General features: G+C 45.8%; 1 protein-coding gene across 1 annotated transcript; it reads left to right on the top strand.

Moving 5' to 3' along the window:
* The first annotated feature begins 2,688 nt into the window (after positions 1–2,688).
* On the top strand, positions 2,689–22,190 carry C13H1orf159 (chromosome 13 C1orf159 homolog). The gene is made up of 7 exons (XM_060758980.2): positions 2,689–2,785; positions 8,111–8,215; positions 9,629–9,694; positions 11,014–11,148; positions 13,018–13,043; positions 14,575–14,602; positions 16,716–22,190. The coding sequence occupies exons 1-7, from the start codon at positions 2,731–2,733 to the stop codon at positions 16,808–16,810; spliced, it is 510 nt and encodes a 169-aa protein (XP_060614963.1). The 5' UTR covers positions 2,689–2,730; the 3' UTR covers positions 16,811–22,190.
* Positions 22,191–24,131: the final 1,941 nt, after the last annotated feature.

The following is a 24,131-nucleotide window of genomic DNA, read 5'->3' as shown; positions in this document are numbered from 1 at the left end:
TCATTTGGGAGTTGTAGTTGCTGGGATTTATAGTTCACCTACATTCAAACAGCATTCTGAACTCTACCAACGATGGAATTGGACCAAACTTGGCACACAGAACTCCCATGACCACTGGAAATTACTAGAAGGGTTTGGTGGGCATTGACCTTGAGTTTGGGAGTTGTAGTTTGCCTACACCCAGAGAGCACTGTGGATTCAAACAATGATGGATCTGGATCCAACTTGGCATGAATATTCAATATGCCCAAATGTGAACACTGGTGAAGTTCGAGGGAAAATAGACCTTGACATTTGGGAGTTGTAGTTGCTGGGATTTGTAGTTCACCTACAACCAAAGAGCATTCAGAAGCCCACCAATGATAGAATTAGACCAAACTTCCCACACAGAACTCCCATGACCAACAGAAAATACTGTCTGTGGTGGTCTTTGGCGACCCCTCTGACACCCCCTCGCGACCCCTCCAGGGGTCCCGACCCCCAGGTTGAGAACCACTGATCTATGCCAAGTGGTCACATCCCCTCGAGCGGCCAGACTCTGAGACCCGAGATTGGTGCCCATTGTATTGTCCATGCCAAAGTGTCTTTTGTCAAGGTTCTTTTCAATCAGGAGATTACCTCCCTTCCTGGGGTCACAGAGAGTGGCATATCATTTTTTATACATTATATATTATATAGGATGGGAAGGGGAGGCATCAGAGGGAATCAAAGGGTACATTCATATAAAGAGAAAGAGCCCATCTCCACTTCCACTCACCCACCAAAGTCCATTGGGAATTCAAAAAGCCATTTTGAGAGCCCATGGGACTAGGGAGAGGTTCATGGGGCTTGAAAAGGTAAAGTTTCCAAAAAGTTTCTAAGAGTCCTTCAGAAGGAAGAAAGGTCCCATAAAAGTTCAAGACAGTACATAAGTGTAAAGGGAGGTGGTTTCTCAGCAATAAATGTGTTACCTTCTGCTATATATGAAACATAGGACATAAAACCTTGATTAAATGTACACACTATTTGACATGGAAGGGTCCTTGTTGTTGTTAGTGTCTTGGCCAATTGACCAAGGCTTAACCCTTATTATCCAGTCTGATGTCCTTGTCCTTAGCAAAACTATAAGTTACTATCTTTTATTGGGGGGTGGGGTAATGTTCGACCTCACAGTGAGGGCATCAGTTTCCAGGTGGAAGGTGGTCCCAGTCAGGATTGACTTGATGCACCTTCTTCCTCTTGCCACGTTTCTTCCGTTTGCCCTCCATTCGTGCCAGAAGTTGAGTGTGACATCTATAGACAGTTCATGTTTTGCAGACGTAGAACAGGATTGCGAGGGCAGTACCTTTATAAAGAAGCACCTTGGTCCCCCTACAGATGTTCCCATCCTCAAACAATCTCTACTTCATTCGGAAGAATGCTGCAGTCGCAGAGCTCAACACACACCCTCCATTCATGCCAAGAGTTGAGTGTGACATCTATAGACAGTCCAAGTTTTGCAGACGTAGAACAGGATTTGGAGGGCAGTACCTTTATAAAGAAGCACCTTGGTCTTCCTACAGATGTTCCAATCCTCAAACACTCTCTGCTTCATTCAGAAGAATGCTGCACTCGCAGAGCTCAACACATGCCCTCCATTCGTGCCAGAAGTTGAGTGTGACATCTATAGACAGTTCATGTTTTGCAGACGTAGAACAGGATTGCGAGGGCAGTACCTTTATAAAGAAGCACCTTGGTCCCCCTACAGATGTTCCCATCCTCAAACAATCTCTACTTCATTCGGAAGAATGCTGCAGTCGCAGAGCTCAACACACACCCTCCATTCGTGCCAAGAGTTGAGTGTGACATCTATAGACAGTCCAAGTTTTGCAGATGTAGAACAGGATTTGGAGGGCAGTACCTTTATCAAGAAGCACCTTGGTCTTCCTACAGATGTTCCCATCCTCAAACAATCTCTACTTCAATCGGAAGAATGCTGCAGTCGCAGAGCTCAGCACACACCCTCCATTCGTGCCAAGAGTTGAGTGTGACATCTATAGACAGTCCAAGTTTTGCAGATGTAGAACAGGATTTGGAGGGCAGTACCTTTATCAAGAAGCACCTTGGTCCCCCTACAGATGTCCCCATCTTCAAACAATCTCTACTTCAATCGGAAGAATGCTGCACTCGCAGAGCTCAACACCTGTGCAAAACCACATATATACAGATATACACAAATATATACACACATATATACATATATACACACACACACAAAACACATACACAGACTGGGCCCCATCCTCAAACACTCTCTGCTTCATTCGGAAGAATGCCGCACTTGCAGAGCTCAACACCTGCACAAAATCACATATACACAAATATATACACACACATATACATATATATATGCTGTAGTCCATGAGAGAAGGAAGTATGGAGCTTTGGGCTGTAATATTCCATAGAGTGGCGTGGAGGTCTTCTTCTGAATGCGCACAGACTACATTATCATCAGCATATTGGAGTTCTATAACATGTTGTAACAGAAATTGGTTCTCCAATGTCATTATATACCGTAGTATAATAAGATGGAATCCCTTATTTAAAATGGCAAAATCAAGGTCTGTTTTGGATTTTAGAAAATATTTTCCAACCATGGATAGTTGAATCCATGGATACAAGGGTTCACTTGCATTTTTATTACTCTGATCATTATCTTCTTTGACTGTAGTCTTCCTCCCACTTCTGTAGGAATCTGAGCTAGAATGCTGCATGGACGCGATGGAGGCCAATACCACCTGTCTTGCCAGCAACCAATGCAGTCCAGGTAGGCCTGTCTTCCTTCTCCTTGCCCTTCTTTTTCTTTCTTTCCCCTGTCCTCCCTTCTTCCCTTTTCCTTTCCCTTCTTTTTCTTTCTTTCTCCCATCCTTCCTCCCTTCTTTCCCTTTTTTCTTTCTTTTCCCACCCCCCTTCCTCCCTTCTCATTTCCCTTCTTTTTCTTTCTTCCCCCACCTTCCCTCTCTCCCTTCTACTTTTGCTTCTTTTTCTTTTTTCCCCCAGCCCTTCCTCCTTTCTTTCCCTTTTTTTCTTTTCCCCACCCTCCCTTCTCCTTTCCTCTCTTTTTCTTTCTTTTCCCCTCCTTCCTTTTCCCCTTTTCCTTTCCCTTCTTTTTCTTTCTCTTCCCCCACCCTCCCTTCTTCTCCTCCTTTACCTTCTTTTTCTTTCCTTCCCCATCCTCCTTCTTCCCTTCTCCTTTCCCTTCTTTTTCTTTCTTCCCCTCACCCCCCCCCTTCCCCTTTCTCTTCTTTTTTCTTTCTTTCCCCATCCTCCTTCTCCTTTCCCTTGTTTTTCTTTCTTCCCCTCACCCTCCCTACCTCCCTACTCCTTTCCCTTCTTTTTTCTTTCTTTCCCCGCCCTCCTTTCTCCTTTCCCTTCTTTTTTCTTTCTTTCCCTTGTCCTTCCCTTATCCTTTCCCTTCTTTTTCTTTCTTTCCCCCACCCTTCCTTTCCCACTTCTCCTTTACCTTCTTTTTCTTTCTCTCCCCCCACCCTCCCTTCCTCTCTTCTCCTTTCCCTTCTTTTTCTTTCTCTTCCCTCACCCTCCCTTCCTCTCTTCTCCTTTCTCTTCTTTTTCTTTCTTTCCCCTGCCCTTCCTTCCTCCCATCTTCCCTTCTTTTTCTCTTTCCTCCACCCTCCCTTCTCCTTTCTCTTCTTTTCCTTTCTTTTCCCTGCCCTTCCTTCCACCCTTCTTTCCTTTTTTTCTTTCTTTCCCCACCCACCCTTCTCCTCGCCCTTCTTTTTCTTTCTTCCCCTCACCCTCACACTCCACCAGTGCTCACATTGAGCATTTTGAGTATTTGTGCCAAGTTTGGTCTAGATCCATCATTGTTTGAGTCCACAGTGCTCTCTGGATGTTGGCAAACTACAACTCCAAAACTCAAGGTCAATGCCCACCAAACCCTTCCAGGGTTTTCTGTTGGTCATGGGAGTTCTTTGTGCCAGGGTTTTCTGTTGGCCATGGGAGTTCTGTGTGCCAAGTTTGGTTCAATTCCATCATTGGTGGAGTTCAGAATGCTCTTTGATTGTGGGTGAACTATAAATCCCAACAACAACAACTTCCAAGTGTCACAGATGGGCATATTGAGTATTTGTGCCAAGTTTGGTCTAGATCCATCATTCTTTGAGCCCACATTGCTCTTGGGATGGAGGTAAACTACAACTCCAAAACTCAAGGTCAATGCCCACCAAACCCTTCCAGTGTTTTCCATTGGTCGTGGGAGTTCTGTGTGCCAAGTTTGGTTCAATCCCATCATTGGTGGAGTTCAGAATGCTCTTTGATTGTAGGTGAACTATAAATCCCAGCAACAACAACTTCCAAATGTCACAGATGGGCATATTGAGTGTTTGTGCCAAGTTTAGTCTAGATCCATCATTCTTTGGGTCCACATTGCTCTTGGGATGGAGGTAAACTACAACTCCAAAACTCAAGGTCAATGCCCACCAAACCCTTCCAGTGTTTTCCATTGGTCGTGGGAGTTCTGTGTGCCAAGTTTGGTTCAATCCCATCATTGGTGGAGTTCAGAATGCTCTTTGATTGTAGGTGAACTATATATCCCAGCAACAACAACTCCGAGATGACAAAAATCAATCTCGCAACAGCCCACGCCTGTCCTGCGCACACAATGGAGACTGTGTTAGAACATTCAAATTGGGAAATGACTTGCCTTTTCAAAAAACGATGAAAGGCTAATCGGGGGCTCCCCCCACGCCACTTTCCCCCTAATATAACTAATGTGCCTTTTTGTTCAAAGCAATCTAAATGGAGCCAGGAGGGGGGAAAGCCTTGCCAATGAGCGCTGGGTGTTAACCTTTTAACTGTATTGAAAAATTAATCTTCAGTGCCAGGGTTTTATTTATATATATATATTTATTATTATTATGAAAGGCTTTGTTTTGTTCTACCTCTTCAGTATATTTAAATACTGTCGAAAAGCGGTGCCCCCCCCCCCCCCCCCCAGTCGGGCTGTTTTTGTGTTTGGATTAAACGTCAGATGCAATTTGTCACCAAGGGGAATCGAATGCCCCGCTTCTGTTTCCCACTTGGTGCCTCGCGCATCATGTGTCCTATGGACACATTGATCCCTCTCTTTGGCTCAAGGCTCGGGAGCAGGTATGGGCAAAGCCAAGCTCTTTTCTCAGGCCCTCAACATCCTGTCCTTCCTTCCTTCTCTCTTTCCTTCCTCCTTCCCTTATCTCCCTCTTTCTCCTTCCCTCCTTCAATCCCTCCCTTCCATACTTCCTTTCCTCTTTCCTCCCTCCTTCCCTTCTTTCCTTCCATACTTCCCTTCCACCCTTTGGTCCTTCCTTCCCTCTTTCCTCCCTCCCTCTCCCTTTCTCCTCCCTTCCCTCTTTTCCTCTCTCCCTCTTTCTCCTTCCTTCATTCCTTCCTCATCTCTTTCCTCCCTCCCTCCCCCTCTCTCTTTCCCTTCCCTTCCTTCCTCCCCCCTCCTTCCTTCCTTTTGGTCCTTCCTTCCTTCTCTCTTTCTTCCCTCCTTCCCTTATCTCCCTCTTTCTCCTTCCCTCCTTCAATCCCTCCCTTCCATACTTCCTTTCCTCTTTCCTCCCTCCTTCCCTTCTTTCCTTCCATACTTCCCTTCCACCCTTTGGTCCTTCCTTCCCTCTTTCCTCCCTCCCTCTCCCTTTCTCCTCCCTTCCCTCTTTTCCTCTCTCCCTCTTTCTCCTTCCTTCATTCCTTCCTCATCTCTTTCCTCCCTCCCTCCCCCTCTCTCTTTCCCTTCCCTTCCTTCCTCCCCCCTCCTTCCTTCCTTTTGGTCCTTCCTTCCTTCTCTCTTTCTTCCCTCCTTCCCTTATCTCCCTCTTTCCCCTTCCCTCCTTCAATCCCTCCCTTCCATACTTCCTTTCCTCTTTCCTCCCTCCTTCCCTTCTTTCCTTCCATACTTCCCTTCCAACCTTTGGTCCTTCCTTCCCTCTTTCCTCCCTCCTTCTCCCTTTCTCCTCCCTTCCCTCTTTTCCACTCTCCCTCTTTCTCCTTCCTTCATTCCTTCCTCATCTCTTTCCTCCCTCCCTCCCCCTCTCTCTTTCCCTTCCCTTCCTTCCTCCCCCCTCCTTCCTTCCTTTTGGTCCTTCCTTCTCTCTTTCCTTCCTCCTTCCCTCCTTCCCTTATCTCCCTCTTTCTCCTCCCCTCCTTCAATCCCTCCCTTCCATACTTCCTTTCCTCTTTCCTCCCTCCTTCCCTTCTTTCCTTCCACCCTTTGGTCCTTCCTTCCCTCTTTCCTCCCTCCCTCTCCCTTTCTCCTCCCTTCCCTCTTTTCCACTCTCCCTCTTTCTCCTTCCTTCATTCCTTCCTCATCTCTTTCCTCCCTCCCTCCCCCTCTCTCTTTCCCTTCCCTTCCTTCCTCCCCCCTCCTTCCTTCCTTTTGGTCCTTCCTTCCTTCTCTCTTTCCTCCCTCATTCCCTCCCTCTTTCTCCTTATTTCCTTCCCTTTGGTCCTTCCCTCTTTCTTCCCCCTTCCTTGCTTCCTTCCTTTCCTTTGGTAATTTCTTACCTCCCTCTTTTCTCCGTCCTTACCTGCCTCTTTCTCCTTCCTTCCACCCCTCCCTCCCTCCTTTCCATCCATCCATACTTCCGTTCCACCCTTTGGTCCTTCCTTCCCTCTTTCCTCCCTCCTTCCCTCCCTCTTTCTCTTTCCTTCCTTCCTTTTGGTCCTTCCCTCTCTCTTCTCCCTTTCTTGCTTCCTTCCCTTTGGTCATTCTTTCCCTCCCTCTTTTCTCCCTCCTTCCCTGCCCCTTTCTCCTTCCATTCATCCATCCATCCGTTCCAATCTTTCGTCCTTCCTTCCTTCCCTCTTTCATCCCTTCTTCCCTCCCTCTTTCTCCTTCCTTCCTTCCTTCCTTCCCTCTCTACACCTTTCTCCTTCCTTATCTTCTTCCTCCCTCCTTCCCTCTTTCTCTTTCCCCTTCCTTCCTTCCTTCCCATTGATCCTTCCTTCCCTCCCTCTTTCTCCTTCCTTCCTTCTTTGCTTCCTTCCTTGCTTTCTTCCTTCCCTTTGGTCCTTCCTCCCTTCCCTCTATTCTCCCTCCTTCCCTGCCTCTTTCTCCTTCCTTCCATCCCTCCCCCCCTTCCATCCACCCATACTTCCATTCCACCCTTTGGTCCTTCCATCCATCCTTCCCTCTTTCCTCCCCCTTCTCTCTCCCTCTTTCTCCTTCCTTGCTTCCTTCCTTCCCTTTTGGTCCTTCCTTCCCTCTTTTTTCCCTCCTTCCCTGCCTCTTTCTCCTTCCTTGCATCCTTCCTTCCTTCCCTCCCTTCCGTCCATCCATCCTTCCGTTCCACGCTTTGGTCTTCCCTTCTTTCCTTCCTTCCTTCCCTCTTTCCTTCTATCCATCTTCCTTTCTTCCTTCCTTCCTGTCCCGAGGGAGGAGGGTTGCCAATTTGGGTTTTCAAAAAGGAAGTACTGTTGGACTATAACTCCCATCCCACTTAACTATCTAGCAGACCAGGAAAGGCTTTTCTCTCTCTCCTACTATCTTTCCAAGTGGGAATGCAAGACAGGGCCTTCTCCAGAGCTGCCCCTTCTTGGCATGCCTTGTACCCTGGGCATGCATTGTGTGCAGAGAGGACACTCCTCTTTTGCCACTCTGGCATCCCTTTGAGGCTTTGGGGCCGTGGTGGCACAATGTGTTAAACTCTTGTGCTGCTGACATGAAGGTTGGCAGTTTGAATCCACGGGACAGGGTGTTTGCCCTCGTTCCTGCCAACCTAGCAGTTTGAAAACATGCAAAGTTGAGTAGATTAATAGATACTGCCTTGTCAGGAAAGGCAAAAAGTCGCTCCATGCAGTCATGCCTGCCACACCACCAGGAGGTGTCTACGGACAACGCCGGCTCCTCAACTTGGAAATGGAGATGAACACCTTCCCCAGAACTGGAATTGAGCCAGAAATGAAAGGAGAAGCCTTTGCCTTTGTCTCTGTGTTTGTGTTTCATTGTATTCCACTGTAACAAGGCATTGAATGTTTGCCTGTATTGCCTCCATAGCCAGAAATGAAAGGAGAAGCCTTTGTCTCTGTGTTGTCGTTGTTGTTGTTATCGGGTGATGATGGAACTTCTCTCTTTTCCACTTCTATTTCACAGGCTGTTACCGGCGGTGGAACGAAGATGGCAGCAGCAGCTGCATTAAATGTGAGAATGAAACTATCGCCGCAACACCCGTTGACAACCTCACGGACTGCCGAAACAGTAGGTTCCTGGTCGAGAGCACTTATGTCATACTCAAATCATTATATGTGACCTTCCAGATGCTAGACTACCATTCCTGTATTGCTCGACATTGGACACCATGGTTAGAGCTGATGGGAGTTGTGATACAGTTGTAATATCTGTTCTTTTTACTCATTTCTTAAGGTTGGCTCATGGTGCAATAGGCGATAAGAGCACCTAAAGCTTCTGTTCAACCATTTCAAAGCTCCCTGCTTGAGCGGTGATGGCATGATCATCAGTATAGATGAAACTCTCTGTCCCTTCAGGCAGTGGCTGGTCATTTGTGTAGATGTTGAACATGGATGGAGCAAGCACGCTCCCCTGAGGCAGGCCGTTCTTCTGTTTCCACCACCTGGGACTCAACAAAAAAAGCTCCTGTTTTGTAGCAGGTTTCCTATGAGTGGGTGAGGTGGCCGTCCTTTGTGATATTATACATTTTTCTCAGGAGGAGGCAGTGGTTGACACTATCATAATCTGCTGACAGGTCTATGAAGACAGCTCTAAATAATAGCGATCTAAATAATCTTGAGCGAGAAAGTCTCGTCTCCCTCCCTTCCCTCTTCCCCCCATTCCTTTGTTTTGAAAGCATGAGGGGATCATAATACCGGATTACTTTACAGGCTGGTTTTCCAGGATTATGTATTCATTTGCAGATACTTCTAATCCATTTACCTCTGAAGGGTTTTGAAGCCGCGTACATCTGAAGTGGAGTGCATTCGCTGTTTGAAAATGTTGTATGTCGTTCAAAGGACTTGCTTGTTTAGCCTCCCATTAGTCCTAAAAATATTTACTATCAATATGTAAAATATGTATGTAAAACGGTTAATGCAACAGGGTAGTTTTTGGGGTGCTTGATGATATATTATCCGACCCCGGCATTAAGCAAAGATAGCTAAAGGTCAACGTTTCCCCGGGATGTTAAGTTGAGTTCGACTCTGGGACTCTAGTACTTATCTCCCTTTCTAAGCCGAAGAGCCGGCGTTGTCCATAGACACCTCCAAGGCCATGTGGCCATGACTGCATGGAGTGCCGTTACTTTCCCACAGAAGCGGTACCTATCAATCTACTCACATTTGCATGTTTTCGAACTGCTAGGTTGGCAGGAGCTGGGGCTAACAGCAGGAGCTCCCGCCGCTCCCCGGATTCGAACCGCTGACCTTTTGGTCAGCAAGTTCAGCGGCTATGCGGTTTAACCCACTGCACCACCAGGGTGTATGATAATATATTATCCAGTCCCGTTGCACCATGTGGCATTAAGCAAAGATATAATGGGGCAAAGAGAGTGATAGAAATAGATAAGCAGGATTGATTCCGACTCGAAAATTATAGTTTGGTCAGCTGCTTCTTAACTATATATTTCCTTTTCTCCAACCACCCCTGGTTCATTTATAGATGCTGCCAGAGGAATGAATTCCCAAACAAACTTTAGTACCATAACCCCAGTTACAATTGGAGTAGGTGAGTATCCTTATACCAATATTTACCATATATAGGGCAGTGTAAGCCAAGTTTTATAGCCCTTTCTTCAGGCTGAAAAAGCCCCTCTCGGCTTATACTCGAGTCAAAGTTATTTATTATTTTACTCTATTATTATTCTTATTTTTATTGCATATATTATTTTATTTATTATTATTACATTTATTATTTTACTCTATTATTATTCTTATTTAAATGAATATATTATTTTATTTATTATTATTACATTTATTATTTTACTCTATTATTATTATTATTTTTATTGAATATATTATTTTATTTATTATTATTACATTTATTATTTTACTCTATTATTATTCTTATTTTTATTGCATATATTATTTTATTTATTATTATTACATTTATTATTTTACTCTATTTATTTGACCCACCCACCCTGCTTTTATTTTATTTCTTCACATTATTTTGCATCTGTTTATTTCATTTTCTGTTGTTTTATGCATTTTATTTTGATGTTATTATTTATTTTATTTTCTTGTACTGTAATTCTGGGCTTGGCCTCATGTTAGCCACCCCAAGTCCCCTTTGAGGAGATAGTGGTGGGGTATAAATAAAGTTTATTATTATTATTATTATTACATTTATTATTTTACTCTATTATTATTACGTTATTATGTTACTCTATTTTATTATTACATTTATTATTTTACTCTATTTATTATTATTACGTTATTATTTTACTCTATTATTATTTTTACTTTTATTATTTTATTACATTTATTATTTTACTCTATTTTATTATTATTACATTATTATTTTACTATATTATTATTTTATTACATTTATTATTTTACTCTTTTTTACTATTACATTTATTATATTTTACTATATTACAATTTTATTGCATTTATTACTTAATTTTATTATTGTCATTATTATTATTTTTTACTCTATATTATTGCATTTATTATTTTACTCTATTATTGCTATAATTATATTTATTATTTTACTATTTATTATTATTGGAAGGATCTGTAAGCACATTTACATGGATGAAGGTTAGAAGAATGGTTTAATCAGAGTTGGACAGTTATCTTAAATTACAATTTTATGTAAATATTCCAAAACATTTAACCTCCGGATGCCTCAATTAATGTCATTATATTTTCATTTTGAAATTGACCCGTAACTGCTGCATTTCCCACCCTTGACTTATACTCGAGTCAATACGCTTCCCCAGTTGTTTGTGGTCAAATTAGTTGCCTCAGATTATATTCGGGTGGGCTTATATTCGAGTATATACAGTAGTCTGTTTTCTCTCTCCTCCTCCGTCTTCACAGGGGGACCAGAAGTAGCTGCTTCTCTCATCTTCGGGACCTTCGTGATCAGCCTCTTCCTCATCCTGTGCGTCGCTTCCTTTTTCTACCTCAAACGTGCCAATAAACTTCCAAATCTCTTCTATAGAAGAAGCAAAGGTGCGTTTCTCCTCCTGAGAGTTCTCTTTCTTAATCTATCAATGTAAATGTCTAAATTATTTTCGGTAGTACCAAATGTCTAAAGTGTTTTTGGTAGTACCAAATGTCTAAAGTGTTTTTGGTAGTACCAAATGTCTAAACTGTTTTCGGTAGTATCAAATGTCTAAAGTGTTTTCGGTAGTACCACATGTCTAAAGTGTTTTCGGTAGTACCAAATTTCTAAAGTGTTTTCGGTAGTACCAAATGTCTAAAGTGTTTTCGGTAGTACCAAATGTGTAAAGTGTTTTCGGTAGTACCACATGTCTAAAGAGTTTTCAGTAGTACCAAATGTCTAATGTGTTTTCGGTAGTACCAAATTTCTAAAGTGTTTTCGGTAGTACCAAATATCTAAAGAGTTTTTGGTAGTACCAAATATCTAAAGAGTTTTTGGTAGTACCAAATGTCTAAAGTGTTTTCGGTAGTACCAAATGTCTAAAGTGTTTTTGGTAGTACCAAATGTCTCAAGTGTTTTTGGTAGTACCAAATGTCTCAAGTGTTTTTGGTAGTACCAAATGTCTAAAGTGTTTTCGGTAGTACCAAATGTCTAAAGAGTTTTCAGTAGTACCAAATATCTAAAGAGTTTTTGGTAGTACCAAATGTCTAAAGTGTTTTCGGTAGTACCAAATGTCTAAAGAGTTTTCAGTAGTACCAAATATCTAAAGAGTTTTTGGTAGTACCAAATGTCTAAAGGTTTTTTTGGTAATACCAAATGTCGAATGTGTTTTCAGTAGTACCAAATGTCTAAAGTGTTTTTGGTAGTACCAAATGTCTAAAGTGTTTTCAGTAGTACCAAATGTCTAATGTGTTTTCGGTAGTACCAAATGTCTAAAGAGTTTTCAGTAGTACCAAATATCTAAAGTGTTTTCGGTAGTACCAAATGTCTAAAGTGTTTTCGGTAGTACCAAATGTCTAATGTGTTTTCGGTAGTACCAAATGTCTAAAGTGTTTTCAGTAGTACCAAATGTCTAATGTGTTTTCGGTAGTACCAAATGTCTAATGTGTTTTCGGTAGTACCAAATGTCTAATGTGTTTTCGGTAGTACCAAATGTCTAAAGAGTTTTCAGTAGTACCAAATATCTAAAGTGTTTTCGGTAGTACCACATGTCTAAAGAGTTTTCAGTAGTACCAAATGTCTAATGTGTTTTCGGTAGTACCAAATTTCTAAAGTGTTTTCGGTAGTACCAAATGTCTAAAGAGTTTTTGGTAGTACCAAATGTCTAAAGTGTTTTCGGTAGTACCAAATGTCTAAAGAGTTTTCAGTAGTACCAAATATCTAAAGAGTTTTTGGTAGTACCAAATGTCTAAAGTGTTTTCGGTAGTACCAAATGTCTAAAGTGTTTTCGGTAGTACCAAATGTCTAAAGAGTTTTCAGTAGTACCAAATATCTAAAGAGTTTTTGGTAGTACCAAATGTCTAAAGGTTTTTTTGGTAGTACCAAATGTCGAATGTGTTTTCAGTAGTACCAGATGTCTGAAGTGTTTTCGGTAGTACCAAATGTGTAAAGTGTCTTCGGTAGTACCAAAGGTCTAAAATGTTTTTGGTAGAAGAAGGAGCCACCACTACACTCAAAGCTGGAGAAGGGCGAAAGTAGACAGGCATATCCCCTATGACACCCAAGCAATGCTGGGTCTATATAATACTTAATAATAATAATAATAATAATAACAATAACAACAACTCTTTATTTATATTCTGCCCTTCTCTTCAAGGGACTCGGAGCGGATTACCGCATAGTGACTTGGGGGTTTGAGCTCATACTTAAATGCCATGGGTTGAGAGGGACCACTCTACCTACTAACACTTTCCCACTTTTCATCCTCACTCCTTTAGGATCTGTTGTACAGTCTGCTGAATCAGTAAGTATAAAAATTATATTTCCAATAATAGGTTTTATATGAATAGAAATGGGTTTGTTTTTTTGTTTGTGTGTGTGTGTGTTAGGAGTGACTTGAGCAACTGCAAGTCGCTTCTGGTGTGAGAGAATTGGCCGTCTGCAAGGACGTTGCCTAAGGGACGCTCGGACATGTTACCATCCTGTGGGAGGCTTCTCTCACATTCCTGCATGGGAAGTTGGGGCTCACAGACGGGAGCTCACCCCGCTTCCCGGATTCAAACTGCCAACCTTTTGGTCGGCAGTCCTTTTGGTGTGAGAGAATTGGCCGTCTGCAAGGACGTTGCCCAGGGGACGCCCGGATGTGTTACCATCCTGTGGGAGGCTTCTCTCACATCCCCGCATGGGAAGTTGGAGCTTACAGACAGAAACTCAGCCCACTCCCGGGATTCGAACCGCCGACCTTTCGGTCAGTAGTCCTTCTGGTGTGAGAGAATTGACTGTCCGCAAGGATGTTGCCCAGGAGATGCCCAAAAATTTTACCATCCTGTGGGAGGCTTCACTCATGTCCCCGCATGGGAAGCTGGAGCTTCCAGACGGAAGCTCAGCCTGCTCCCAGGATTCGAACCGCCGACCTTTGGGTCAGCAGTCCTTCTGATGTGAGAGAATTGGCTGTCCGCAAGGACGTTGCCCAGGAGATGCCCGAATATTTTACCATCGTGTGGGAGGCTTTTCTCTCATCCCTGCATGGAAAACTGGGGCTGACAGATGGGAGCTCACCCACTCTGAGGATTTGAACCGCCAACCATTCGGTCAGCAGTCCTTCTGTTATGAGAGAATAGGCTGTCCACAAGGACGTTGCCCAGGGGACGCCCGAATATTTTACCATCCTGTGGGAGGCTTTTCTCTCATCCCTGAATGGGAAACTGGGGCTGACAGATGGGAGTTCACCCCACTCCCCGGATTCAAACCACTGGCCTTTCGGTCGGCAGTCCTGGTGTGAGAGAATTGGCTGTCTGCAAGGACCTTGCCCACAGGACGCCTAGATATTTTACAATCCTGTGGGAGGCTTCTCTCATGTCCCCGCATGGGAAGTTGGGGCTGACAGATGGAAGCTCAGCCCACTCCCAGGATTCGAACCGCCAACCTTTTGGTCAGCAGTCCTTCTGGTGTGAGAGAATTGGCCGTCTGCAAGGACGTTGCCCACGGAACGCCTGGATATTTTACAATCCTGTGGGAGGCTTCTCTCATGTCCCTGCATGGGAAGCTGGGGCTGACAGACGGGAGCTCACCCCGCTCCCCGGATTCAAACCATCCTGTGGGAGGCTCCTCTCATGTCCCCGGATGAGAAGCTGGGGCTGACGGAGGGACGCTCACCCCGCTCTGAGGATTTGAACCGCCGACTTTTCGGTCAGCAGTCTTTCTGGTGCGAGAGAGTGCTTTTCCATTTGTATTTCGAATTGGTTCCCATTTGCACTGAGAATATGAATTCCTATTGATTTTTCCTTCCTCTCGTGCTACTTGGAGACATCCTAATCTCCTCTCTGTCTTTGCAGGCATCAATGTTATCGCCTCCTTCTTCGGGTAAGAATCTTGTTTTGGGGGTATTTTTACACTAAGCTTTATTATCCGGTTATCGAAGAGTGTGTGTGTTAAAAAAAAATAGAAAATATACATACCCAGTTCCGTCATCTTCTTGTCGTCTTTCTTGACATCTTGATCATCTTTCCCGTCGTTAAAAAAATCCCCCAAATTACTCTCTGAATGATATCCCCCAAACCCTGGAATCCACAGAATTGACAATACCAATCAGGCCTGTCTCTGGCCATAAACATCAAGTTGGCTTGTTAAACACACACATGCTTTAAAATAGATGGATTTTGAGGTTGTAAGGGATCTTTATAGTTGCCGGAAAAGGAAGATGACTCTGCCGGGCTCTGTGTCGAATGTTTGTGGCTCTGGCCATCTCTAGAGATTCCCAGGTGGCCCAAAGATGGGCTTGCTGAATTGAAAATGGGCCTCTCCGCTGGAACGATGGCACCATAAATTCTTCTTTAAACATAGAGACTACCTATACATAACTTAGGGATCTGAAGGCTAATCCTATTCCATAAAGTATTTTTTTTCCCAGCAAAGTCTGAGGTTCTTCACCCACTAAGTGTGGTCTCTTGATAATGATGATGATGTAGTATTTTGACTAGGGACAACTTTGACCAGGGTCCACTTCACCAGGGTCCACCTTGACCAGGGTTCACCTTGACCAGGGTCCACTTTGACCAGGGTCCACTTTCACCAGTGACCAGGGACCACTTTGAGCAGGGTCCACCTTGACCAGGGTCTACTTTCACCAGGGTCCACTTTCACCAGTGACCAGGGACCACTTTGAGCAGGGTCCACCTTGACCAGGGTCCACTTTCACCAGGGTCCACTTTCACCAGTGACCAGGGTCCACGTTGAGCAGGGACCACTTTGACCAGAGTTCACCTTGACCAGGGTCCACTTTCACCAGGGTCCACTCTCACCAGTGACCAGGGACCACTTTCACCAGGGTCCACCTTGACCAGGGTTTACCTTGACCAGGGTCCACTTTCACCAGGGTCCACTTTCACCAGTGACCAGGGACCACTTTGACCAGGGACCACTTTGACCAGGGTCCACCTTGACCAGTGACCAGGGACCACTTTGACCAGGGTCCACTTTGTCCAGGGTTTACCTTGACCAGGGTCCACTTTCACCAGGGTCCACTTTCACCAGTGACCAGGGACCACTTTGAGCAGGGACCACTTTGAGCAGGGTCCACCTTGACCAGGGTTCACCTTGACCAGGGACCACTTTGACCAGGGTTCACCTTGACCACGGTCCACTTTGACCAGGGACCACTTTCACCAGGATCCACTTTCACCAGTGACCACCTTGACCAGGGACCACTTGACCAGGGTCCACTTTGACCAGGGACCACCTTGACCAGGGACAACTTCGACAAGGGACCATTTTGACCAGGAACCACTTTGAACAGGGTGCACGCTCCAACAGTAGTAACAAAAGGGTAACAAATCAGTTTTGGGTCAGCTTTACAAAGTGCATTCATTAAAGCTTTCCCCTGACCCACTTCCAGTGGATGGGGAGCAATGAAACTTGGCCCAGTTCTGTGTCATTCTCTCCATGGGTGCCACCTCGGGACACACACTTCTCCCATATTTGGTAAACGCTTCACTTGGAGAAGTCAACAGGTTGCTCCAAAAGCCATGTTGTGACTTCGAAAACCAGAGTCTCATCCAATTAGCTCTAGTTTTTGATACAGAACATATGTGGTCTATCCAATGCAATTTTATGAATTTTATGGTCTACCCAATGGAATTCAAAAAAATCCATTGGGTAGACCACATCAGCTCTAGTTTTTGATACAGAACACACGCCACCCAGCAGTCACCATCTGCTTGTCAACAGAAAACCATATTTAATCAGCCTTGGCACTATAAGAAGGTTTTGAGGGACCAGCCACTCTTGTTGCAACGGTGTAGTAACGGTGAGGCCGCGGACCATATTTTAGTTCTTGCAGAACAAGGCATAGGCTACTCTTTGGGGGAGACTGTGGGGATTCTGGGAGTTGTAGTCCCAGCAGGTACGTCTTTGCAATGTATGGCGAAAACATTTGTTTCCAGTGCTTTTCTCAAAAGCAGGTCTCTTCTCCTTGCAGTCCGGAAACCCCGCTACGTCCGAAGGGAGCGATCGCTCATGACCTCCAGCACCAGCACAACCCTTTCCGCGGAGACCAGAGTCAGCAATGTGTAAAAACGACTACGTGGCGCCCCAGGATTTGTAAATAGTGACTTCCATCTCCAGCAGAGAGCCACGAAAGGGCAGAAGAAGCCGTCTGGTGGGCCCGGAGGCTTCGCACAGAACCAAGAAATGTGAACGCCGACCCTTGAGGTTAACACAAAAGTGCCATGTTTTTGTCCCCGGTGGAAAGCTTTTGGCCTCTCCAAGCACAGATACTTTACATAGGGGTTCTTCCTAGAGATGGTACGAACCCCCAGCCCAGCATTTCCCAACCTTGGGGGCGTCGCAAGGGGGTTTCAGATGATCTTAGGAACCCCTTTGACAGAGAAGGCTGAAGATCTCTCCGCCTGTCCTCTTCCTTTTTGGAAACAGAGAGTGAATCCACCAAACGCCGGCCCCTCAGCCAAGGGGAGGGCTGTTTCTGAGACTTCAAGCAGGGAGGGGAGAGCAGGCGTGCTTGGCACATGGCAGTGTGGTTCATATGTCTGGGTGAGGGAGAGTGCGAGGCTGGAGAGGATCTCATGCCAACAAGAAGGAAGGGGAGAGCAAGCGTGCTTGGTGCATGCCAGCATGGTGTGTATGTGCAGGCGAGAGAGAGCGTGCAAGGCTGGAGAGAGGCTCATGCCAACAAGCTAGGAGGAGAAAGCAGGCGTGCTTTGTGCATGGCAGTGTGGTGCGCATGTGAGGGCAAGGGAGAGCGTGCGAGGCTGAGAGAGGCTCACGCCAACAAGCAGAGAGGGGAGAGCAGGTGTGCTTGGCACATGGCACCATGGTGGGCATTTATGAGTAAGGTAGAGTGTGTGAGGCTGAGAGAGGCCCACGCCAACAAGTGAGGAGGGGAGAGCAGATGTGCTTGGCATATGGCAGTATGATGGGCATGTATGGGGGAGGGAGAGTGCAAGGGTGAGAGACGATCACACCAATAAGCGGGGAGGAGAGAGCAGGCATGCTTGGGGCATGGCAGGGTGATGCGCAGGTACAGGCGAGGGAGAACGTGCAAGGCTGGGGAGGGGCTCACACCAACAAGCGGGGAGGGGAGAGCAGGCGTGCTTAGAGCATGGTAGCATGGTGCGCATGTGTGGGCAAGGGGGAGTGTGTGAGGCTGAGAGAGGCTCATGCCAACAAGCAGAGAGGGGAGAGCAGGTGTGCTTGGCGCATGGTGGGCATGGTGGGCATGCACGGGCAAGGGAGAGTGTGTGAAACTGAGAGAGGCTCACGCCAACAAGCGGGGAGGGGAGAGCAGGTGTGCTTGGTGCATGGCAGTATGATGGGCATGTATGGGCGAGGGAGAATGTGTGAGGCCGAGAGAGGCTCACACCAACAAGCAGGGAGGAGAGAGCAGGCATGCTTGGCGCATGGCAGCGTGATGCGCAGGTACAGGTGAGGGAGAACGTGCGAAGCTGGGGAGGGGCTCATGCCAACAAGCGGGGAGGGGAGAGCAGGTGTGATCGGTGCATGGCGTCTGTGTTCTAAAATGGAGTCTGTGCTCCGAGCAGTCCCAGATCTGATCATGTGGCCAGCAGCCCCTCCCACAACCCCAAGAAATATAGAGTAAAGGGAAAGCTGCATACCAAAACATACATATACAATAGAGTAAGCAAAACTAACAAAATGAAGTTCAACAGGGACAAATGCAAGATGCTCTACTTAGGCAGAAAAAATGAAAAAACATGAGGAAAAACTTCCTAACTGAGAGCTATTCAGCAATGGAACTCTCTCTCTCTGTCCCAGAGTGCGGTGGAGGCTCCTTCTTTGGAGACTTTTAAGTATGGTGGCCATCTGTTAGGGATGCTTTGAATGCAATTTTCCTGCATTCTGGCAGAATGGGGTTGGACTGGATGGCCGACAAGGTCTCTTCCAACTATGATTTTATGACAATGCACGTAGCTCTTGTAGGGAATTTTCACAAGGGAAATAGGTATCGCAGGGAAAGTTAGTATCACAAGCCGTGCCAGTTGTCAGTAGCTCATCAGCTGGCATTGTGGTGAAGGTTAGAGATGAGCATCCTCATTCCGTTTCCCTTCAAGTGAGAAGTTCACACTGCATGGGGGATATCTGGAAAGTAAGGTTACAAGGCACATAGCTCTCACGGAATTTTCACAGGGGAAGTTGGAATCACTGCCGTTTAGCGGGAAACCAGCGGAAGCGAGCGAGCAGTGCCAGTCGTCAGTAGCTCATCAACTGGCATTGTGGTGAAGGTTAGAGATGAGCATCCTCATTCCGTTTCTCTTCAAGTGCGAGGTTGCACTTTACAGGGGATATCCAGAAAGTAAGGTTACAAGGCATGTAGCTCTCACAGGGAATTTTCGCGGGGGAAGTTGGTATCACTACTGTGTAGCGGGAAGCCAGCGGAAGCGAACGAGCAGTGCCAGTCGTCAGTAGCTCATCAACTGGCATTGTAGTGAAGGTTAGAGATGAGTATCCTCATTCCGTTTCCCTCCAAGTGCAAAGTTTCCACTGTATGAGGGATATCTGGAAAGTAAGGTTACAAGGCATGTAGCTTTTGCAGGGAATTTCTGTGGGGGAACTTGGTATCACTGCTGTGTAGCGGGAAACCAACGGAAGCGAACAATCAGTGCCAGTCGTCAGTAGCTCATCAACTGGCATTGTAGTGAAGGTTAGAGATGAGTGTCCTCATTCCGTTTCCCTCCAAGTGCAAAGTTTGCACTGTATGAGGGATATCCGGAAAGTAAGGTTACAAGGCACATAGCTTTTGCAGGGAATTTCTGTGGGGGAACTTGGTATCACTGCTGTGTAGCAGGAAGCCAGTGGAAGCGAACGATCAGTGCCAGTCGTCAGTAGCTCATCACCTGACATTGTGGTGAAGGTTAGAGATGAGCATCCTCATTCCGTTTCTCTTCAAGTGCGAGGTTGCACTTTACAGGGGATATCCAGAAAGTAAGGTTACAAGGCATGTAGCTCTCACAGGGAATTTTCGCGGGGGAAGTTGGTATCACTGCTGTGTAGCGGGAAGCCAGCGGAAGCGAACGAGCAGTGCCAGTCGTCAGTAGCTCATCAACTGGCATTGTAGTGAAGGTTAGAGATGAGTATCCTCATTCCGTTTCCCTCCAAGTGCAAAGTTTGCACTGTATGAGGGATATCTGGAAAGTAAGGTTACAAGGCACGTAGCTCTCACAGGGAATTTTTGCAGGGGAAGTTGGTAGCAGGGAGCTAGCGGAAGCGAATGAGCAGTGCTATCACCTGGCTCATCAACTGGCATTGTGGTGAAGGTTACAGATGAACTATTGACAACTATTTATTTATTTACAGCTTTTATATTCCGCCCTTCTCACCCCGCAGGGGACTCAGGGCAGATTACAATGTACACATATATGGCAAACATTCATTGCCAATTTTGACATGCAAACATATACAGACATACAGGGGAGCTGTCGCTTTCCTCGTCCATCTGCGACGCTGATGAAGCACTTCCACATTCCCCGCATGCTTCCCCGCTGGAATGCTTTGCTGGTCTTATAAATCAGTTTATTTAGTCTCCCCACACTTTTAAGGTGGTACCTAATTTTCCTACTTGACAGATGCAACTGTCTTTCGGGTTGCAAAGGTCGACAACAGGCTACACACAATTGGTTGGAAACCCACTCCAACCTGTGCCGGCTTCGAACTCAAGACCTTTTGGTCCGAGTGATTTTAATGCAGCTGACACTCAGCCAGCTGCACCACAATCCCGGTGCTCGTTCGTTTCCATTGGTTTCCCACTAAATGGCAGTGATACCCACTTCCCCTGTGAAAATTCCCTGTGAGAGCTACATGCCTTGTAACCTTACTTTCTGGATATCCCTTGTACAGTGCGAACTTCGCACTTGGAGGGAAACGGAATGAGGATGCTCATCTCTAACCATCACCTCCATGCCAGTGGATGAGCTACTGATGACTGGCACTGCTCGTTCGCTTCTGCTGGCTTCTCACTACACAGCAGTGATACCAACTTCCGTTGCAAAAATTCCCTGCAAGAGTTATGTTCCTTGTAACCTTACTTTCCGGATATCCCTCGTACAGCGCAATCTTTGCACTTGGAGGGAAACGGAATGAGGATTCTCATCTCTAACCATCACCTCCATGCCAGTGGATGAGCTACTGACGACTGGCACTGCTCGTTTGCTTCTGCTGGCTTCTCGCTACACAGCAGTGATACCAACTTCCATTGCAAAAATTCCCTGTGAGAGCTACGTGCCTTGTAACCTTACTTTCCGGATATCCCACGTACAGTGCAATCTTTGCACTTGGAGGGAAACAGAATGAGGATACTCATCTCTAACCATCACCTCCATGCCAGTGGATGAGCTACTGACGACTGGCACTGCTCGTTCGCTTCTGCTGGCTTCTCGCTACACAGCAGTGATACCAACTTCTCCCATGAGAGCTACGTGCCTTGTAAACTTACTTTCTAGATAACCCTCATAGATTCAAAATCAGGGTTTCCAGAAGAGTCTTCTTGTGCAAATTTCATTCTTCTTTCTCACACAAAAGCTCATCCCTTCCCATCTAAAGAGGATAAAGGACACAGTCAAGATAACACCGTGATGTTTGGATTTGCTCTCAGTTGTCTTTTCTCTCTCTCTTTCTTTCTTTTCAAGCTAGGTAGCGCGTCTCCATTTTTAATGATTCCAAATGCAATATTAAATCGATGTTGAATGTTTCCTTTCTGAGCCGGGAACATGATCTTGAAGGCATCTCCCCCTCCTGAATCTGTAGGCACTTCAGGTACAGAGTCTCCACATGGGTTACGAGTGACCCACCCAACGACAAAGGGTTCACATAGAAATTGAGAGCCTCTTGGCCCTGAAATCTCGAGATAAGTGAGGGATTTTTGCTTCTTCTCATTTCCTTTCCCCGTTCCCATTGGACCAACCCTGTTCCACAAAGGCGGAAATGGTCCACCGACGTTCCAAACTCGATCTCCCCACTCACCGCTTCTGGGTTGGTCGGGATACTATGCAATGATGTTTTCTCATAAGCTAAAGCCAATACTTCCCTACTATGTGCATTTGTGGCTTATTTTAGGTCTGAGAAAAGCCCTTCCTGCCCCGCCTTGACCCTAAAGCACATGCCTATCACTCCTTACAGACTGTGGAAGATGTGTGTTGTTGTCTCACACCCTACAACGAAAGACTCGCTCCTTTTCGTGAGTGTTTCTGCTGCTGCACCATTCAACACCGAGCAAACTGCTCGTACCCACAGTACAATGTTGGCGATTTGGGGACGTTCCTTGTTGGGCTGGTCGATGTGAACACTGGATAGATGCAGCTGCTTCGTTTTCGTATTGTGTCAAATGCAAAAACATGTGTGTTTGTGTAAATCTTATTTTTCCACTCTTCCCCTGCCCCTCACCTACTTTACAAGCTTTAATAAAAGCAGTCCAAATCCTCTATTCAGTGTGTGTCATTTTTAAAACTTTGGATAATGTTTGATGAATAGGGAAGGATTCAGCTAAAAGTTGAGTTGTTGTAGGTTTTTTCAAGCTATATGGCCATGTTCTAGAGGCATTCTCTCCTGACGTTTCGCCTGCATCTTTGGCAGGCATGCTCAGAGGTTGTGAGGCCTGTTAGACCTCACTACCTCTGAGGATGCTTGCCATGGATGCAGGCGAAACGTCAGGAGAGAATGCCTCTAGACCATGGCCATATAGCCCGAAAAAACCTACAACAACCCAGTGATTCTGGCCATGAAAGCCTTCGACAATACATCTAAGAGTTTTCTGGGCTGTCTGGCAATGTCCCAGAAGTATTCTCTCCTGACGTTTCACCCACATCTTTGGCAGGCATCCTCAGAGGTTGTGAGGCCTGTTAGAAACTAGAAAACTGCCATTGAGGGAGGGAGGGAGGAAAGGAAGGAAGGAGAAAGAGGGAGGAAAGAGAAAAGGAAGGAAAGACGGACAGAAGAAAGGAAGGAGAAAGAGGGAGATAGAGAAGGAGGAATGAGGGAAGGAAGGAGAAAGAGGGAGAGAGGGAGGAAAGAAGGAGGGAAAGAAAGAGGGAGGGAGGAAAAAGAGAAGGAAAGACAGAAGGAAGGAGGGAAGAAAGAGGGAGAGAGGGAAAGAGGGAAGAAAGAAGGAAGAAAGGACCAAAGGGGGGGGGGGGAGCTGCACTCACAAAGCTCAGGTGGTGTTGTATTTCAGTTTCCATGTTGACTTTGGTGGAGAGGTGGCTGCCAAGGTAGCAGAAATGATCAACATTTTCTAATGTTACACCAGTAAGCTGTATTTCTGGCATTGGAGAGGGAGAAAGCTACTGTACTCCCAACCCTGCTGTGGCAGCCATCTCTCCACAAACATCAACATTGACACTAAAATACAACACCACCTGAGCTCTGCGAGTGCAGCTTTTTTCCGAATGAAGCAGAGAGTGTTTGAGGACCAGAACATCTGTAGGGAGACCAAGATGCTTGTTTATAAAGCTATTGTCCTCCCAACCCTGCTGTGGCATCCATCTCCACAAAAGTCAACATTGACACTGAGATACAAAACTGCCTGAGCTCTGCAAGTGCAGTTTTTTTCCGAATGAAGGACAGAGTGATCTTGTTTATAAAGCTATTGTCCTCCCAACCCTGCTATACGCCTGCAAGATGTGGACTGTCTACAGACGTTACATGCAACTCCTGGAATGATTCCATCAGCACTGCTTCCAGAAAATCCTGCAAATCTCTTGGGAAGACAAGTGGACAAATGTCAGCATGCTAGAAGAAGCAAAGACCACCAGCATTGAAGCGATGGTCCTCTGCCATCAACTCCACTGTACTGCCACGTTGTCCGGATGCCTGACCACCGTCTCCCAAAGGAGTTGCTCTACTCCGAACTCAAGAACGGAAAACGGAATGTTGGTGGACAGGAAAAGAGATTGAAAGAGGGGCTCAAAACCAGCCTTAAAAACTGGCATAGACACTGAGAACTGGGTAGCCCTGGAGGTCAGCTGTGACCAGCAGTGCTGTAGAATTTGAAGAGGGCGAAAGAGAGAAACGTGCCAAGAGGAAGGCACATCAAGCCAACCCCGACTGAGACTGCCTTCCACCTGGAAATCGATGCCCTCACTGCAAGTCAAGAAAAGGGCTCCACAGTCACGAATCTTGGAAGACAACGAGGGATTGCCTAAGTCAGTGTTTCTCAACCTGGGGGTCGGGACCCCCGAGGGGGTCGTGAGGGGGCGTCAGAGGGGTCACCAAAGACCATCAGAAAACATAGTATTTTCTGTTGGTCATGGGGGTTCTGTATGGAAAGTTTGGTCCAATTCTATTGGTGGGGTTCAGAATGCTATTTCATTGTGGGTGAACTATAAATCCCAACAATTACAACTCCCAAATGGCAAGGTCTATTTTC

This window comes from Anolis sagrei, chromosome 13 (genome assembly GCF_037176765.1).
Source record: "Anolis sagrei isolate rAnoSag1 chromosome 13, rAnoSag1.mat, whole genome shotgun sequence".
Lineage (NCBI taxonomy): Eukaryota > Metazoa > Chordata > Lepidosauria > Squamata > Dactyloidae > Anolis > Anolis sagrei.
This window is presented reverse-complemented; position numbering and strand designations above follow the sequence as displayed.

Bases quoted from the DNA above. Each gene is read 5' to 3' on its own strand.
- C13H1orf159 (XM_060758980.2), top strand. From the start codon at position 2,731: ATGGACGCGATGGAGGCCAATACCACCTGTCTTGCCAGCAACCAATGC. The intron at 11,149-13,017 runs GTGCGTTTCTCC...TCACTCCTTTAG, and splicing joins CTTCTATAGAAGAAGCAAAG to GATCTGTTGTACAGTCTGCT. The intron at 14,603-16,715 runs GTAAGAATCTTG...TTCTCCTTGCAG, and splicing joins GTTATCGCCTCCTTCTTCGG to TCCGGAAACCCCGCTACGTC.